This window comes from Ursus maritimus, unplaced genomic scaffold (genome assembly GCF_017311325.1).
Source record: "Ursus maritimus isolate PB19 unplaced genomic scaffold, ASM1731132v1 scaffold_12, whole genome shotgun sequence".
In the NCBI taxonomy this organism is placed as follows: Eukaryota; Metazoa; Chordata; class Mammalia; order Carnivora; family Ursidae; genus Ursus; species Ursus maritimus.
In genome coordinates this window covers 56,027,970-56,040,880 of record NW_024423564.1, presented here as the reverse complement: position 1 = coordinate 56,040,880, position 12,911 = coordinate 56,027,970, and the positions used below count along the sequence as shown (strand labels likewise).

At 42.5% G+C, this 12,911-nt stretch overlaps 1 protein-coding gene across 13 annotated transcripts in view; it reads left to right on the top strand.

Moving 5' to 3' along the window:
• Window positions 1–12,911, top strand: part of FGGY (FGGY carbohydrate kinase domain containing) — a 503,109-nt gene that overhangs the window by 273,116 nt on the left and 217,082 nt on the right. For all 13 annotated transcript variants that reach the window (XM_040627236.1, XM_040627231.1, XM_040627230.1 and 10 more), the window contains one exon: window positions 5,398–5,459. In XM_040627236.1, the coding sequence (XP_040483170.1) occupies window positions 5,398–5,459 (62 nt within the window). The remainder of the gene's footprint in view (window positions 1–5,397; window positions 5,460–12,911) is intronic.

Here is a 12,911-nt window from a genome sequence, read left to right as displayed (position 1 = left end):
CTCAAGCTAATATTAAAGTTGTCGGAGGGAAAAAAAACAGTTTACGTTTTCTTTCAGGAATGTTTGTTGTTCTTAGGAACAGTTCAGTATTGAAACCCACAGTTCTTTCCAGCAACATAAAAGAAATGGTCTAGGTTGGGCTTTCTTCTTTCATTAGATTTTTATGAGAATTTTAAGGCTGGGAAAAATCGGACAAAATGTTTTCACTTTGAGATAAGAAGATGAAGTTAAGTAAAGAGTTGGAAGAACTGAGATGAAAAAAGTGACATTTCAGGTAAATGCAAATGGCAAAAAGAGTAGTGGCAATGAACATTTCTCTGAGCCTAATGATTCCATTATCTACAAAGTAAAGTAAAATCCTCCAGACTAATACATAAAGTTGGTTTTAATAGAGAAAAGCCCATCATGCCATAAGATAGCTTTGTCTCGGCAAAATGATCATAGAACCTAAAATTCTGAGATTCTAAACTTGGCTTTGTCATGTGTTTTTCTTGCCTATGAACTCTGTGCCCACAGTTTTGAGATCTCAGGCAATTGCCGTCCTTTGTCTAATTTTACAAATACTTGGCTATTTGTCGTGTTAATTTATTAAATGTTGTAGAGAGACAATTAGAAACGGTATTGTTTAAGGTCATTCCCTGAGCCAGAACTGACTCAGGTCTCAGGACCCCCTGTCTGTGTTCTCTCTGTCATTTCAAGAGTCTGAAACTCAAATGCCTAAAGGAGTCAGACAGATAGCATAAACAGATTAGGCAAACACTTTTTTTTTTTTTACTCTGACAGAAGTTTTTCTTTCAACTCATGGCACTCTAGGGAATGATTTCATGTTCCTTCTTTTCATAGAGAGATGGGCGTAGAGAAATACGTCTCTCCTACAAGTAAAACATGCGTGCAGTCATGATGAGAAATTGGTGAAATCTGGTGTCTTTTGTTGGGGGTGGAGGGGTGGGGAGCGGTGGTGTCTTCTGTATACTGAAAGGTACAGTCCTGTCTGAAGGGATCAGTCATTACTCGGCTCCAGCTGATTCTTGCCATGGGGGAATATGGGTGGCCCAGTGTCTTGCATATGCTGGTTCTTCAAGAGACACCCAAATCTGGATTTTAAGTAGAATCTCCCAATTTAAAAATATTGGCTGATGTTTTTAAACATTATATAACCCAAATAAAATACATCTGTGGGCCAGATGTCCTCTCGTACTACCCATTTATGATCTCTGTTATAGTGTGTTGTGTTTCTGTCTCTCCCGTGTTCCAATGCCACCTTTATAAGGAAGGACCTAAAAATCCAACCCTAGGTGTATATCATAAGACGGTGTTTCCCTCTTGATCTAGAAAGCCATCCTGAAGATCTGACTCTATCCAGCTCAAGCTGCCTACCTATCCATATCGCTTGTAGACTTTTCTGCTTGCTCTCAGAGCTGAAATCTGAGAAGATGGAGGAAATAAGCAAGCAGTCATAAAGTTAGGCGAGCTCTGTCTATGTATTTCTAAGGCAACTACTTGGCAAACACGGTCATTGTGGTTAAACTGGTTATTTCACTGGGAAATAAATAACCACGAATAGGACACTGTGTTCTATACTGTGCTAAATGCATTCAAGAATAGGACATAAATGGAGAGATCAACCCTAGGATCAGGCAGTCCAGGCTTTTGCAATGAGTGCTTAGTTATTTGAAAAACTGGCTTGGTCTTTGCTAGCCAGCGTGGGCCTTTACTATTAGATGCTGTTGGGAGGAAGAACAAAGAGCAGTTGACCATTTGAGATTCTCTTCTCCCAACCACTCTTGCCCTTTTGGTGGCATCCCCTTTTTTTAAATAATGGATGTTATGAACTGAGAGCCACCTATACACCAGGCACCCCTGCAAGGCGAATTTTATTATCACCATTTTACAGTTGTAGGAGGTGAGGCTCTGGGAGGTCAAGTAACTTTTCCTCAGTACCACAGAATATAAGTGTAGACCATGAATTTGAACCTGAGTCTGTCTGTTTCCAAAGCCTATGTTCTTTTCACTAAGCCACTATTGCAAAATGTAGATTTTATTATTATTCCTGTATGACGAGGCCAACAGATCAGGGGACAATTGCCACTGAAAGGATAGTTTGTTGCTCACAGTTCTCAAGAGGAGGGGGCACGCCATACCGTCATGCGGAACCGCAGAGCTGTCCGTAGCCCTCTGGGACCCGGCCCTGGGTGCTTAGAGCAGGGAAGCAGTAGCCCATAGAGGAGGTGGGGGTAGGTGGGCTCTGGAGTAGTTAGCTTGCACATGAAAGGCATGCTCACAGATGGGGTGAGGCCTTTGCTATCTCTGGGAATTGCCGGCCCTGCCAGGCGCAGTCTCTCCAGGGGCAGTAAGACCACAGATTGAAAGCATCAGAAGTACCAAAAATAACAAGATGTGACTCATATGGCCACATTGCCTGTTCTTAGACCCCAGACGTCTTTCTTGTCTCTGATTGTCTTACATTCTCTCACTAGTTAGCCACTAAATTTGTTTTGTTTTCTTCCAAATATATCTCATTTACTCATTCAAGGTGCCAGGCACTAATATAGACACTGGGGATTGGGAAATAATTGGGCTCTTGACTTAATAGAGCTCAGAGTTTAGGGTACAGACAGACATATAAACTAATGATTATTAAAACAACAACAACTTGCTAAATGCTACAGTGGAGCAAGAACAGGAAATATTTTCGCTTCGTGTTCTCACTGGCAGCCTCTGAGCCCTGTCTACATTTCCTGCCCTCTACACCTGGCCATCTCTCTGTCCTGCGTACCCTACTTCTCATCATTCTGCCCCCAGATCAAAATAATTTCATGACCTCTAATCCAGTAAAACTGTAAACTCTTACCCGGCTTTCATGAGCCACTGTCTGCCCCCACCCTCCCCATCCATCCACTATCTTCACTACTCCATTTTCTAATTTAACAGTGAGCTGTGACAATGTGTGCCCCACACAAGTAGACACAAATGTCAAGTGTGTGATAGTGCGTCCAAGAAGTACCCGGTCCTGGGTGAGCATGTGGTGTGCCTCCATCACACAGCATGCATCCCACAAGCATTCCACGAATATTTACTGAGCAGCTATGATATGCCAGGCACGGCGCTTGGCCAGTCTCCTTACTGTCCGCAACCATGGATGTCTTTCCTTCTCCGTATCTACTCATCACAGCCGCCTTCCCAGCATGCCTTCCCTCTAGCTCCCTACTCCTCCAAGCTACCTGTTCTCAGCCTCTCAACTGAAGCCTCACCTCCCCCAACTACATAATAATAGCCAGATTATTGACCTCTTACTTTATGTTCCTATGTATTATATGTCTCGTGTTTCTTACTTCCCACTATATTCCCAGAGCCCGGACACAGTGAAGGCAGTAGGCATTCAGTAAATACGGAATAACTACGTTCATGCACACACCACGCAGGCTACGTCCTGTGCTTCCCACCGGATGCTCATGTAACTCTCCCTTCTCTGACCTCTGAAATGCTTCCCATCGAAATTAGCATCAAATCAAGGAATGCCTTTAGTTACCCATTACTGATGCCAGCTCTTTAAGGTCCAGACACCCTTCATCACAGTCACCTAAAACTGAATCTGTGGAAAGTTAACATTTCAAACCTGTGTGGCTTTTTCTCATTGACATGACCTGTGGCTTCGGTATCATTTTGAGCATTTCCGCATAACTGAGCAGACGGAATTCAGCAACATACACCTGCAAGTTGAGTACACATTATGGCATAGTAGTGAAGAACAAGGAAGGACTTTAGGCACAGAGAGACCTCAGCTGAAAACCTAGATCTGTCACTTACTCCCTGTGACCAGCCTTGGACAGGTTGCTTACTCTCTTTTGGTCCCAGTTTTCTCATCTCTATAGTAGAGAAGAGTATCCTTTTCCTAGGAATAGTGTAAGGAATGAATGAAGTAATGTATGTAAAAGGCTTAGCTCGGGGTTGATATATGGTAAATGAGTCAGTAAATTTTAGGTGAGAGTATTTATGCTCTTGTTGACGTTATGGCAGACATTCTCTACAGCCCAGCAGTCCTGTTTTAAAGGGAGGCTGGGGGGGCGCCTGGGTGGCACAGCGGTTAAGCGTCTGCCTTCGGCTCAGGGCGTGATCCCAGCGTTATGGGATCGAGCCCCACATCAGGCTCCTCCGCTATGAGCCTGCTTCTTCCTCTCCCACTCCCCCTGCTTGTGTTCCCTCTCTCGCTGGCTGTCTCTATCTCTGTCAAATAAATAAATAAAATCTTTAAAAAAATAAAATAAAAAAAAAAAAATAAAGGGAGGCTGGGGGAGGGCTAAGGAGGTTATTGAGGCTGGGAGTAGTTAAGTGATTTGTCCAAAGGCACACAGCTACTTAGTATCAGAGCCGGAACCCAGACCTGACCTCTGTGTCTCCAGAGAAAATTCTCTTCCCCTTTACACAGCCCCGGCTGTCAGGAAACACGCTTAGAGAGAGTATCTCCATGAGGCCCAAATAACCAATTGGTTCATAGTCTGAATGAAAACAAATTGGTCAGAATGGTTTTGGAGTCCTAGAGACTCCTGTGAACATTGAGAAGACAACCAGATTAGGAAGTCTGGTTCTTTTCTTTCGGAAAAGACAAGCACAGTGTTGGGTGTATTTTAGCAAGCAGGGGAACATCATGGGGAAGCATTTCTCTTCCTGATACTATTACATATTATTTTGTTTAGAGCTACCAAGTAGATAAGGAATAAAATCCTAGATAGGGGATTTCAAATGAGAAGAAGATAGTTACCCACAGAGCTTAGACATTTCTGTCCTTGGAGAGGGATGCCCCAGTTTCTCATATGATAACTTTCCTTTTCTTTTTGTATTTTTTTTTTCCATGTGAAAACTTTTCAATCAGGAGAGATCCTCTTGACAGCTCTAGGGCAACTTTTTGTTGTTGTCCGTTTTTGAACTGGTAATCCCTCCTCCTAGTCTCTTTCACTCATCTTCTCCATTAGTAAGACAGAGTGAGGAACTCAAGGTCTGACATTGCCCTGGGGTAACAGCCTGGATCAGGAGGTGGAAATGGTGTGATCCAGAGCTTGGTGCTTTTAACACCCAGGCCTTCCACCCCATACCTGGAGTTCCTCCTCAGTCCTGTCCTCATGCCTCCGTTTTGGACCTGTTGCTACCAGTTTAGCCTTGAATTTCATTTCCGGCTACTTTTTCTTTAGACGGCTGTGTTTTGTGGGTCAAGAGTCCAGCACTAGGGGAAGCAAAGCTAAATTTCTGAAAGAGCTGAGGCACTCTAATGGAGTTAGCATTTAACATTCTTAGCTCCTCCGTGGACAGAGTTTAAAGAAACTGACATTTTAATATATCTTTTTCTGGCTTAAACATAAATCAGAGAAACTGTAAGACTGACCCATCTCTCTTGTTTTTCAGATAGACCACATGGTGCAGGGCCATGCTGCCTTCCCTGAACTACAAGCCAAGGCCACAGCCAGGTACCTGCTGCCCCTGTCCCCCCACAACCTCCCCTGCATTCGTGCACAAGGGCGTTCACCTTAGGCCGCTGAGTGATTTTCAGCTCCCTTGGGCGATGAGAACGCCTGGCAGTGTTGGGTTATAAGACAGTCATCCAGATGATCCAGGACATACATGTATTAATTTTCAAAATGATCTAAGGAGAACTCAGAGAAATGAGAGGTCCCAAAGAATATGCCAGGAACCGTGGGTGAGAGACTCCGAGGTGGCAGAAGGAACGTGGATTTTGGAGTCAACACTTATTGGGTTCAGATTCAGCTTTACTCCATACGAGGGGTGTGACCTTGGGCAAGTTATCCAACCTCTTTACTACCATCTCTACATCCGTACAACAGAGAATAATAAGTGATACGAAGTGATTTCTAGGATATATTGTTAAGTGAAGAACGTAAAGGAGTGTTTACAGTATGCTCCCTTTCATGGAGAAGGAAGGTAACAATAAGAAATAAGAAACTATATGTGTGTACTGTATGGTGACTAACATAATATAATAAAAAATCATTATAAAAAAAAAAAGAAAAGAAACTATATGTGTATTTATTCATTTGTGCAGAAGAAATACAGGAAGGTTAAGCCAGAAGCTGGTGAGGCTCGTTACCTAGAGGTGGTGGGTAGGAATGGGATGGGAGAGTGGGGGCATGAGAACAGGGTAAGAGGTGGAGATGGTACTTTTCTGAGTAGATCTTTTTATATAACTCTAATTCTTAGAACCATGGGGATGCTTCACATGCCCCCTTGAAAATAAATAGAAGGTAGGTAGGTAAGTAGGTTAGATAGTAAGTAGGTAGGTAGGTGGATAGATACCAGGATTTATATGTGTGGTGGGAGTGGGCAAAAGGAAATACAATTTGCAAAATCTTAATCTATTTTATTAACAATGAATAACATAACCACACTAAGAAGGGTTTGGGAAAGAAAAAAACTAACCCAAGTAACTTTGGGAAAGAATGTTTTGACAGCATAATGTATGGCTAAAGATAAAGTAACTGTATATTAGTATTATACTCTGGGGCCCCTGGGTGGCTCAGTCAGTTAAGTGGCTGCCTTTGGCTCAGGCCATAATCTCAGGGTCCTGGGATCGAGCCCCATGTTGGGCTCCCCGCCCAGGAGAGAGTGCTTCTCCCTCTCCCTCTGCCCCTCTCTCTGCTCGTTCTCTCTTTCCCTTTCCCTAAATAAAATCTTTAAAATATTTTTAAGTATTATGCTGTAATTCCTAAATTTGTTTTTCATAAATGTCTGGATTAGCTCTTCTGAAAATCCTTTATGTGTATACTACAACTAAGCAAATTAATAAATAAATTGTGAATAGTGAGAGCCAGGTTTCTCTTAAATAGGGAAAGGGGAAGGTTACAATGAACCCTATGGTGGTGGGTGGAAGTAGGAGGTATTAGGATCAACTTGTGATTTTGTATGGATGTGTGTAGGGTAGCTATATACAGATAGAGTTACAGTCATAGCGAGAAACAAATACAGTGTGTGTATCTGTGTGTGAGTACACATACATACATTCTCTGTGTTCTCTGCTGAGATAGCCTGGAAACAGTGACCCTTCATAGCACACCTAACAGCAGGTCCTGGTTTGTAAATACTGTTCTCTACTTATTAAGCAATCAGGACTTGTTGGGAACATGGCTGATTCCAGGGCATGGGCAGGGAACACACATGAACATTTTGTGATGCCAGAAAGTAAGAAAGTACTTGAGGAGGAATTGCCAAAATGCACGGGAGCCAGTTTTAAGAATCTCTTCATGGCCTTTGGGGACAATTTGATCAACAGAATAAGTAATGATGGAATAAAGTGACCCTCCAAGTCCATTCTGATGGAAGTAAATTATTGAAGAAGTAAATGGGAAGAAAGGGCAGATCTTCCTGTCCACTACAAGGACCATGTACTTGAAACTAATAAATGTGGAGGAAATAATAGAACTAGAATATTATCATTAGGCGAACACCATAGTAATCCTTGTTGCAGGGGAGAATCACCAGTGGATGCTGAAATTAGTGGAAGTATGATGCAAAGCAGGATATGTGCATAGTCCCCAAAGTATCTCCCTCTAAGATACTCATTGATACCAAAGGAAAATTAGTAACTTCCCAGTGGAGAGATCTGGCACACAACACTTCACCCACATGATCAAAGTCAACAATACCAGCAGTGAGATCTCTCAACGTTGTGCACCTCCTTTCATGATGCCCCGAGAAGGACCCGACATCATTTCTATAAGGCTCTTGCCAAAAATGGATCACCTCAGTGTAAACATGAGAACACATCAGCCAACCCCCAACCGAGACACATTCTACAAAATTATTAGCCAGTATGCCTCAAAAGATGATGAAACTTTAAGAATTACTAAAGAACTGGCCGAGATGGGAGGAGACAATAACAATGTGGATCATAGTTTAGATCCTGGACCAGAAGAAGGATATGAGTCGGAGAAAACTGTCAACATTCAAATAAGTCTATAGATAGCTAATAATATTGTATTTAGATGATGAGTGTAGGGGAAGTCTGTGTACTCTTTGTAACTTTTCTGTGAATCTAAAATTATTTCAAATTGAAATCCATTATTTTTCAAACTGTTTATAATAATAACTCTTCATTGTTGGGCTTTCTTAGAAGAGTAAGGCATTTTATAATAGTAACAGAGAAACCCCACATGGCCAGTGTACGGAAAATGAGAGCTAGTCTAAGGTGGAGGTTAATAGCCTAGACTCTGGGGCCAAACTGCTGGTGTCTCAGCTTCGCCCCTTAGTAGCTAGGTGACCCTAGGCAATTTTCTTAACCTGTTTGTGTCTTAGTCCCTCACTGTAAAGGGAAATAAGAATAGTAAATACCTCATAAAGTTGTTGAGAAAATTAAATGAATTTGAATAGTACGTGGCACATGGTGACGATTAAGTGTCAAGCTGTTATGTGTCCAATGAGAGTAGTCGTGATAGAGATTGTTAAAGTTGTTGTACTTACTTACATTAGACATTTCCATTCTAATAGGGGAGCAGAATGAGTTGCATACTGTACTAGAATATAAGCTGTCTATCCTGGGGGTGTAGAGCGGACATGAGCCTGACCAGGAGTTTGAGAAAACTTTGCAAGCTTTTCCTTCCAGGAATGTCTAGTTAAAACGCCATTACCCGGAGAGGGATGACACCATGGAATGTCATCAACTAACACTTTATTTGCCTTAGAGACCACATAACCTACGTGGATCAGGGGCTCCTACCTTTAGATCATCCGTGAACCCCTAAACTGTGTGCAGAGTTTTGCTGATTGGATACTGATGCATAATTTTCTGTCAAGAGAAGCCATAGCTTTCATCAGATTCTTGAAGGGATCCAGCATTTATAAACCACAAACCCGAACACTGGATTCGGAGTTCAGAGATCAGGATTCAAATCCCAGCTCCAACATGCATCATTGTATGAGCTTGTGACCTCATCAGAACATGGGGTAGTAGCTCTGAAAGAGTCAGCCCTGGGTCCCTTTGAGAATTTGTTTTGATTCGAATGAGGTAATGCATTTGGCAAGGCTTTGTAAACTCTGCTATGACAATTATGACAACAGGTACCACTGCTATTCTGCCACTCTTACTAATGGTTTTATAAAAGAGGAGGACATTTTGGTGGTGGTGGTTCTTGGGCTAAGACCTTCTTGGGCAAAGTGTGGTGAAGTAGCAAGAACCCTGGACTAAGAATTAGAGGTCTTAGATTCTTGTGCCAGTTCTGCCATAAATGTCTCAGTGACTCCGTTCCTTCACATAAAACCACAATAACACCACCCTGCTTAACACATTTTACAGGAGTTCTATGGAGGAAGGTAGATTGCAGAAGTGCCATTCTCTGAAGATCTTAAAGCACAACACAAACCTAAGGGTTAGTTAGATTTTGCATTGAAATACTCAAAATTTCCAGAACTTTCTTCTGTAGATGAGCCTCATGTGAGTAGTTTTTATTGAGAAGAGGGAAGAGAGATTTATGGATTACCAGTGCAGACTCGGAGAAACAGCACGGCTGGTCCAGAAGCAGCAATTATTAGGATTCAGATGTGAAGTCAAAACTGAATTTAAATCCCAACTCTTCCCACGTGCTAGTCGACTTGATACTGCCTTCCAGCTGCCTCCCTGTGTTTCTCTCCTTTAGAGCTAAGTTTCTCCAAAGCATTGCCCATACTCTTGGTCACCACTTCCTCACTTGGCACTCATCCCTTGCCCACTTCAGTTTGAATTCTGTCCCCACTGGCCCCTGAAACAGTTAATGATAAGGTCCTCATCAGCCTCTTTTGATGAGTCTGTAGAGTGCTTTCCAGTCCCCATCCTTGGGCTCTCAGCAGGATCTGGCACCAATGACCACACCTTCCTCTCCTTTATAACATTCTCTTTCCTTGGCTTTCTTTCTGCAATATTCCCTCCTTCCAGTTTTCCTCCTATATCTCTGTCTTGTCCTTCTTGGTCTCCTTTTCAGGCTCAAGATCTTCTTCTTTCTTTATTTTTTTCTTTTTAAGTAGACGCCACACTGGGCATGGAGCCCAATGTGGGGCTCGAACTCACAACCCTGAGATCAAGACCTGAGCTGAAATCAATAGTCAGACATTTAACCGACTGAGTTACCCAGATGCCCCTCAAGATATTTTTCTTGATTACCACATCAAAGTCCATTACAGCTAGGGTCCTGGCCCTCTTTCCTCCTCTCTTTGCCATTTCTTCCAAGGTGATCCCATTCTACACTCTTGGCTTCATTTCTCTTGGTATCTCAAATTTTACATCCAGCTCATATATTTAGTAGGTATTCAGTAAATGTTGATTCTCTTTCATTTTCTTCCTGTTGTCTTATAAAAGAAAGTGCATCTCTGTCTTATTAGCTATGTGAATAGAATATTCCAAAACTACAGGACCCATTTTACATTAGGTCTTAGGAAGAAATAGGCATAACTGTTATTAAAGTGAAGTTGGCTGTTTGGAAGGGACAACAAATCCCTTGGAATCAGAAACTGCATGCCTCTTTTGGTGTGGCTTGAGGCTTTCTGAAAACAGAACGTAAGTCACCCCTGCCTCAGAGCTTAGCATCAGCAAATCCTATTTAAAACTGTAGAAACAAGTGTTGATAAATAGATTTAGTGTTTTATACTCTTGATTTGCCATAATCTTTTCAGACCCATCCCTGAAGAATAACGTTTTGTGAGCTTATAAATTAAGTAAGCAATAACTAGATGTGCTCACGCATGTCACTGGCAAGCAGAGTCTCTCTGTATGTGAGGCCAAATATCCAGGGATTTCATTCCTTAGATAGAGATTGCCTGACGTTGATCATAACTTGGGCCCTTTTCCTCTAAACTTCCCGTTATTGTCTTAGTTCTCTTTTTGGGAACCTTAATTCTCTTATTGGGAGCCTTAATTCCCAGTGTCTCAGAATGTGGTTCTAGTGGTAGCAGGGTTTGGTGGGAAGGTGTTGGCCTAAACCACAGTGTTCAAGGGTGGTAATGGAACCAAGGTGATGAGTCTTATGAGCATTTATGATCATAAACAAAGTAAAAAAAAAAAAAAGTCCCTGCTTTCATGTAAATTCCATACACACACGTATATATACATACAAGCGTGTGTGTGTGTGTGTGTGTGTGTGTGTGTGTGTGTGTGTGTCGATAGAGAGCACACATTCACCCACAAGGAGTTGGTAAGCTTGGTAAAGAAACACAGAGATGAGTAAAGAGACGGACGAGGGGTGTTGGAGCAACGGATGGGCATTCTTTCAGGTGAGGAAGCCATCCTTCATTAGGTGACACTTCAGTGGGACTCTGAAGAAAGAGTGGGAACAAGTCATGGTTATATGGCTTATATGGCAAATCAAGAGTATAAAATACTACATCTCTGTATCAGTACTTGTTTCTATAGTTTCAAATAGGATTTGCCGTTGCTAAGCTCTGAGAGGGGGGTGTTCTGTTTTTGGAGAGCCCCAAGCCACACCCAAAGACCTGAGGAACAGCAAGGCCCCAGGCCTTGAGGCAGCAGCCAGCTTGGCAGGCTACAGGATACTATAAAGGCCATTGTGGCTGGACCAGAGTGGGAGGGAGCTGGGAACAGGTAAGGGCTTAGAAGTTAGCCAAGGCCAAACCATGGAAGTCATTGTAGGTAATGGTAAAGACACTTGAATTTATTCAGGGTTTTAGTTTCTGAGCAGGGGAAAGACACCATCAGATTTACCTTAGAAGGATTACTTTGGCTGCTCTGTGGAGAGTAAACTAGACCATTAGTGGGGAGGGAGGGACAGAGTAGAAGACAGGGCCCCTGATGTCAGTGAGCTCGCAGTCTCCTGAAAGGAGAAGACTATAATCAGAGAAGCCCAGACTGTTCTGAGGTACTTTTATAGAAGTCACTGAAAGCAGTGATCATTTCTCGTTGTGATTCTGCGGGTTTCAGGTTCTAATTTAGGATTCTCAGAATTAAGTTCTCCTAATTCACATTTTCTCTCCTAACCTTTCTTTTCTCCTACTTCCCCTGGATTTTTCTGTCATTTCTGTAAGGACAATCAGTGTTTCTTGATCCGATTTATTCCTCAGGCCTCCCCGCCCCGCCCCCCCGTGATTCCCATGATCCCGCTGAGAATCAATTTCTTCAAATGCACTGGCCCCCATAGGCCAGATCTCACTTACATTTAAAACTCCCCATTAAAGACTGTGTATGTTCCCTCAGTGCAAGAAAAGGAAAAAGAAGAGACAAGAACATTTTTTGAGAACTTTCAGTGTTCCTGGCACTGCTTTGCCGATAGTTTTATGTGTATTATCTCATTTAATTCTAGATGAGGAAATAAGGATTAAAGGGAGCTCTTTGACTCCACTTCTAAAGATGATTCTCACTTTTCCATTCTTCTCTGGTGTTCTCAGATCGCTTTCTTGGCCTTTATGGCTTCTTCAGTCTCAGTCTCTCAGTCTGACAACTAGGGCCATCAGTCTATCAGCAAGTGTTTACTTAGGCTCCCCTGAGCTAGGACAGTGGTAGAATGAGGGTGACGATATTAACACCTTTAATTCCCTAGGGTGTGCCAGGATAACCACTGAATTCTTGATGGCTCTTGAATGAGAAATGTTTCTTAAACAGAAATAAGATAGAAATTCTAATGCCTTTCTTTGGCTTCTATTTGGCATGCAAGGATAAGAAGGTGCTCAGTGCATTGGGGTCCCCTCAAGAAAACTGAGGACTGTGCTGACTTAGGAGATAAATCCTCCATTTCAAGAGTGGACATCCAAGAGGAAGCATTTGATAGGTTGTTGGCTATCTGTCTTGGAACTCAGAAATAGGTAGGAAAGAAGAGTGTATATTTGAAAGTCCTCAGCCCTAGATGGTCCCTGAAGCCGTGAGAGGAGGATGGGATCATGCAAGAGTATAGAAAGGGTGACAAGAAGGACAAGGACAGATCTCTGGGAGA